This window comes from Pteropus alecto, unplaced genomic scaffold, assembly GCF_000325575.1.
Source record: "Pteropus alecto unplaced genomic scaffold, ASM32557v1 scaffold68, whole genome shotgun sequence".
NCBI classification, from domain to species: Eukaryota; Metazoa; Chordata; class Mammalia; order Chiroptera; family Pteropodidae; genus Pteropus; species Pteropus alecto.
The window spans coordinates 6,903,250-6,909,319 of NW_006441386.1; the positions used below are offsets into that span (position 1 = coordinate 6,903,250).

At 42.2% G+C, this 6,070-nt stretch overlaps 1 protein-coding gene across 1 annotated transcript in view; it reads right to left on the reverse strand.

Moving 5' to 3' along the window:
* The window catches only part of LOC102893923 (nuclear envelope pore membrane protein POM 121C), a 30,951-nt gene extending 28,106 nt beyond the window's left edge, over window positions 1–2,845 (reverse strand). The window contains exons 1-3 of the mRNA XM_006918562.3: window positions 2,262–2,845; window positions 1,131–1,346; window positions 646–804 (exon numbers count right to left, since the gene is read on the reverse strand). Of these exons, the coding sequence (XP_006918624.1) occupies window positions 646–804; window positions 1,131–1,346; window positions 2,262–2,815 (929 nt within the window). The 5' untranslated portion in view covers window positions 2,816–2,845. The remainder of the gene's footprint in view (window positions 1–645; window positions 805–1,130; window positions 1,347–2,261) is intronic.
* Window positions 2,846–6,070: the final 3,225 nt, after the last annotated feature.

The window sequence follows — 6,070 nt, forward strand, 5'->3', positions numbered from 1 at the left end:
CAGTACCTAGAATAGGCTCTGGCATACTGTGGCTGCTCAATTTGCTGTATTAAAAATGAATGGAATCCTTAACTGATTCCTTAGAAAGCCACACACAATTCTGCACTCTAATTAGTGACTTCAACCTGCTCTCTTTTCATGCTTCTTACTTCATTTTCATTAAGTTATTGAAAACCAATTAATGAAATTGGCTTTACTCTCATTACTGATAAACCTACCATATTCTAGTCTTCATTTTTCTTAACCAAGCATCCCTTCAGCACAATTGTGATATTTAAACTGGTTGTTACCAAAATAATTGAACACCACTAGATTGTGAGGGAAAGCTGAGTATTCTCTCTCAAAAACAGAATCTAACACACTTGTATCAAAGGTATGAGGCTAACATGACTAATGGTCGTTGGCTTAGCTCTAGTACTCATGAAAAAAGGTAAATTATAACATTTATCTAACCTGTGCCTTAACCTGAGATGAATAGCATTAAAGCCCTTGTTACCAAACTCTTCCATGAAAGCTAAAAAAGGGGACCTACTAAAGCTCGCAAACTAGAGCTGGCCTCTTCATCTTTTTGGGAGTAATCTGTATTTCAATAAGTCACAAGAGTCCATGTGGGAAGCTTTTTTAATACTCTGCTGGGCCTGTTACCTTCTTTTATTTTCCTGACCATCAGTAAATATTTGTTCTTCTTCCTCCGCTGTTCTTTTCTTCCTCTCTTTGAGGGCACTCAGTACAGTCTCCTTTGCACATGGGTCCGGAGCATTACTTGATGGTGAGGACAGTGCTGAGCTGATTAACTGCTCTGGTCTGCAATGAAAGACAAGAGTCTGGCATTAAGATATTTTAATTACCATATTACACAACACAGACTTCAGTCACTGAAAATCAGAAGCTAACCAACGAGCAAAAGTGTAATTTTTGCATTCACAGAAAATGTCCTTAGCAATAAAAGCTACAGTTTAAGGCAAAACAAACAAAAAACAAAACCACGGTTCAATGACTACATTTGGGATTTCTCATTTAAATAAGCAAGTACTTTCTTTTTGTTTGTTTTATAGTTGTCTTGTCAAAGGAACGATCATAGAAAAATAAAGTAGAAACAAAAAAGAGTCTATTCTTCCAATAGTACTCACGCTGGAAAACGAGTCAATTTGCTATCGGGAGGAGCAATCCTCACTGTTACTGGGCTGCACACCATTTTGGAATTACGAGGAGATAGCACCGTCTTCTTGTGATAACCATTCCAGCACACTGTGGGAAGCACCCCCAGAAAGGAATACTGGGCCTGCTGGATTGGATATCGTCTTCGAGGTGTTATTAGAAACCGATCTGATACAGTCCCACAATCCCTGTGGAGAATGAGAGACATGTTATGGAACCAAAAAAGCTTAAAAGAACGTCTGAAAATTTAACTGACTAAAGAATCATGTGGGTTCAGCCATTTCCCAGAGAGCTTAAATCTCTAGGAAACACAGAACACAATATTTTTATGGCAACTTATATCCACTCCATTTAAGGGCAGAAAGTGGCAGCTGCATAACAGCTGTCCCTACAGTGGACTTCAAAAATTTGAAAGGGAAACTGAAAACCTTGCCCACACAAGAAAAACTACAATGGTGGAAAAGTGTGCATTAGGACACGCAGGGAGGAACTTTTCAAGAACCCTTCGATCTCTTACGCTAAGTCATCAGTAATATACGCCAAAAGTCAAACATTTTTAACACTTAAATGTTCATTTTCCCAACTAAATGTACTTATCAAGAACCTATATTTTCACCAAATTTTTGTATTTTGTCTGCTATTGGGACTAAATGAAAATGTCTCTTTAATCTGATCATCTTTACTAATCAAGTTCCACCAAAGGAAAGAAGTGTTTCCTGGGAACACCTCTTTGAACTCAGCTGATGAAATCTCTTACAAGTCCAAAGAAAAAAACAAAACATGCTATGTAACTGCACTCGAAAAATAAGTGATATTTTCATCAGAAAGACAGTTAACAAGTATTCTGCTAAATCTATGCTGTACTAAAACTCAAATAGCTTTAAGAATTGAAAGGTAGGGAATAGCTGTGGCCACATCTTATTCTAACGATTAAAGGGGGCAGAGGAGACGTCTGACATGCACCAACGTGTCTGAAGAGGACAAAACAACACAGAATCCACTTTGGACTTAATGAAAAAGTAAATGGAATTTAAAAGTCAAGTCCTCAATTCAAAGCTAGTCAATAGAGAGAGGACGGTCTGGGAAATATCTGCATATCTTACCTGTGGGAAGGCCTCCTGGAGGGTCGGAGAAGAGAAGTGGGGAGAGAGGGGTGAACGTGGTGAACGCGATGAGCCGAGTGAGCCGGCGGCGCGGTGCGGGGGGGCGGGCGGCGGCCAGGCCTCTCCCGCAGGTCTCTGGCCTCCAGAGCCGGCGCAGGCTGCGGGGGGCCGGGTTTGCCCAGGTAACTGCCCATGAGGAGCAGTTCAGCCGGGTCGGGTCCTTCGAGCAGGGTCCGCGGCTCTAGAAGGTTTCCGTTTACTGCCGACTTGGCCGGAGGCGAGGCGAGCAGTGTTCGCTGACGCCGCGCGTTCCGAACGAGCGTGGAAACAGCACGAGAACCTCGGGGCTCGCGGCTCAGTCCCCACCAGGCCGCGGTAGCCCCCACGGCCAGCCAGGCCAACGCAGCCGCTGCCGGCACCAGGTACAGCACGAGGCCGAGCAGCGACAGGCCGAGGAGTGTCACCCCGCCGCCGCTCCAGCCCCGGCCGTCCCTGACGCTCGCTATCGGCCGCCGCCGCTCGCCTCCTCCGGGCGCCGCAGCCGCCGGAGACATCGCGGCTCCGCGCCGCGGAGAAGACTTAAATATCCCAGCGTGCACCGCGCCCTGCGTCACCGGGCGCCGGCTGCGTCACTGCGCACGCGACTTGGACGCGCAACTGCGAGGGGAATCGCTACTGCCTGGCAACGCGATAGACTCTACCCAATTCGGAAAATGCGACCTCCCTGGAAACCGAGTTCTGATTCTTGAGGCCGCCTACGTGTCCACCTGCACAGGACCCATCCAGAGGTGAGCCTGTGAAGAATCTGGTTAAAAATAAAAGCTCCATAAAGCGACTACTCGCGTGATGCTTATCTTCTAGGGGACTAAACTCTCCCGAAGAGATTATCAGGCACTTTTCACAATTGCTACCAGAAGTTATGAGGTTTTTCCAGTTACCCTGTTTTCTGCCCAAGTACAGACCGATAAAAGAGGTTTACTTAAACAACAACAATGAAGGCAAAACCAACCCAAACCAACCCCACCTGTTAAATGTGGATCTAGTTCTAATAAATTCCCAGTCTAATAAATTGCAGATGAAACCTGGGGCTGCAATGTAAGTTTGAGTTTCTGCAGTACCAGTTGATAAAATGGGACAATTATTTACCAAATTCTACATCTTGGTCCAGAATCGACTTTGATGATTTGTGACCAATTTTCCTATGTTAAATTTGCTGGTCTGAGAAAGAAGATTAATAGTTGTGTAGGGCTGGGGAGTGTGTTGGGGATTGGGAAATGGAGAGCAACTGCTTAAGGGTAGTTTCCTATTGGGGAACAAAAATGTTTTAGAATTAGATTATGCTGATTGCTTCACAACCCTGTGAACTGTATGTTAATAAAACTTTTAAAAAAACAAAGTTGGTCTGCCAATTCAGACCTTGGCCTAGCTTAGCTTCCTTGGCCATTCATTCGTTGAATTAGTCATTCCATTATTGATAAACATTAAAGACACTAATGAAGGAAAGGCAGGTTCTCTGATTTCTAGAAGGCCACAGTTTAATAGGGAAGAAATATATTAATGGAAACTTACAATTCAGTGTAGTAAGTGTGATAGTAGAGGCACAAAATGAGAAGAAATGATAAAGGGAAAGATGGGCTGAGAGGTCGTACTTGAGCTGAGGAGAAGTGGTGAAAGCTGACTCAGGCAGATGAAGGAGCATTGTGCAGCAGCTGCAAAGAAATGGGAAATGGTATGATACAAGAGTCTCCAAATAGTCCAATATGTCTGTAGATTAGGATGTTTGGGGAAATAGGGAGATTGGAAAGATAGGCAGGGCTCAGTAAAGATGTCTCTGGAGCAACATGGAAAGATAAAAAAAGCAAGCAATTCTCTTCTCCTACTCATTGCCAGGGCAATTCCGCCATCTATCTGTTTAATGTATTGTGACATTTCACATAAGTCTTCATTTGAAAAGAAAGGGGGATGGGCTGTGTTGCTGAAGAAAAAAATCATCAGTATCAGTGAGACAAAAGCCAAAGCTGCAATAGGTTAAACAGTGAATGGAAGATGAGGAAATGGAGGCAGTGACTGCAGACATCCCATTCAAGAAACTTGGATAATAAAGGAGGAATAAAGCTCTAACTCAGTTAAGATCCTTTGAATTATCATGTATTACTGGAGTTCAGAGGAGCTAGATGTAAAAGCCATCAGTGTACAGATGCCAGGAGACTTACGTACGATTACTTGGGAATTAATGTAGAGACTTCCTAGGCCTGAGCCCTGGGGCACCCCTGTGTTTAGAGGTCAAAGAAATGGACACAAAAAAGCATAAATCATTCAGTAAAATATAGATAAATGACTACATTAAAATTTAATATTTCTATATGGAAAAACAACATAGGCAGCTAAAATACAAGCCAAGATTGGAAAAGAACAATTCTAACTCACATAACCAAAAAAGGATAGTAACTAGGAATTTATAAGGAATTCCTAAGAATCAATAACAAAAAGCTGACCCAACTGTAAAAAAAGGACAAGTGATATAAAAATGCATTTTACTGACTAGGAAACTCAAATAGCCAATAGTAAATATGTACATGTGTAAATATATATGTATATATATGTGTATATATATGCACATACACATACATATGTATATTTAACCTCACTAGTAATCTGGGAAAGGTTTACTGCATTAACAAGATATCATTTTGCATTCACTTGCACAAGCAGAAAAATTTAATAGTTCAACATATCAAATTTTGGCAAAGACATGGAACAAATGGAACTCATATGCTGTTTGTGGAACAGTATAATCTGGAGAGTAATTTGGCAGTATCTAATAAGTCTGAATAAATATGTATAACACTGCAATTCCATGTCTGGGTACAGAGTTAGTCCTTACAGCATCATTTGTATGACTGATAATTTAAACACACCTAAATAATGTCTACCAACACAAGAATGAATGAATACTGTTATAATTCATATAATAAAATACTCTAAAAGCGGATGAAAACTAACCTTTCTAGCCATGATTAAGTGATACCAGACTAGTCCTTCTACCACAAACAACTATAAAAATGGACAAAATTTATGAATTTTTGAACTACTTTTAGGCAGAGGAAAACAGGAAGCACAAGACTGATCCCTGAAAGGTAACTCATGAGGTGAACCCCCAAATCGCCTAGACCCTCTACCTGAGGACAAGTTCCCAATTAGGGCAGAGACCTAGAGTCTGAGTAGAGTAGGGTGATCACATTAGGCTGAGGAGGCAGAGATCAGACTTCAAGACAGCTGAAATGGCTGGAAATCATTGGGCAGATCAAGGGAAACGAGGGGTGTCATGCAGACAGGGTGTTCCAAAAGTCTATGTGTGAGTACCCCACAGATCTGTAGCTGAAGGATGGTATGATGGTTCATTTTATGCCTCAACTTGACTGGGCCATGGGGTGCCCAGATATTTAGTTAAACATTATTTTGGAGTACGTCTATGAGAGTGTTTCTGGATGAGATTAACATTGGTATTGGTAGACTCAGTAAAGAAGACTGCCCTTTCCACAGTGGGTGGGCCTCAACTAATCTGTTGAAGGCCTGAATAGAACAAAAAGGCTGAGTAAGAATTCTTTCTGCCTGGTTGTCTTTGAGCTAGGACATTGGTCTTCTATTGTTTTCAGATTTGGACTGATACTCACACTACTGGCTCTTCTGCTTTTTAAGCCTTCGGCCTTGGACTGGAATTACACTATTGGCTCTCCTGGGTCTCCAGCTTCCTGACTACAGATCTTGGGACTTCTCAGCCTCCACGAGTGCATGAGCCAATTTCTAAT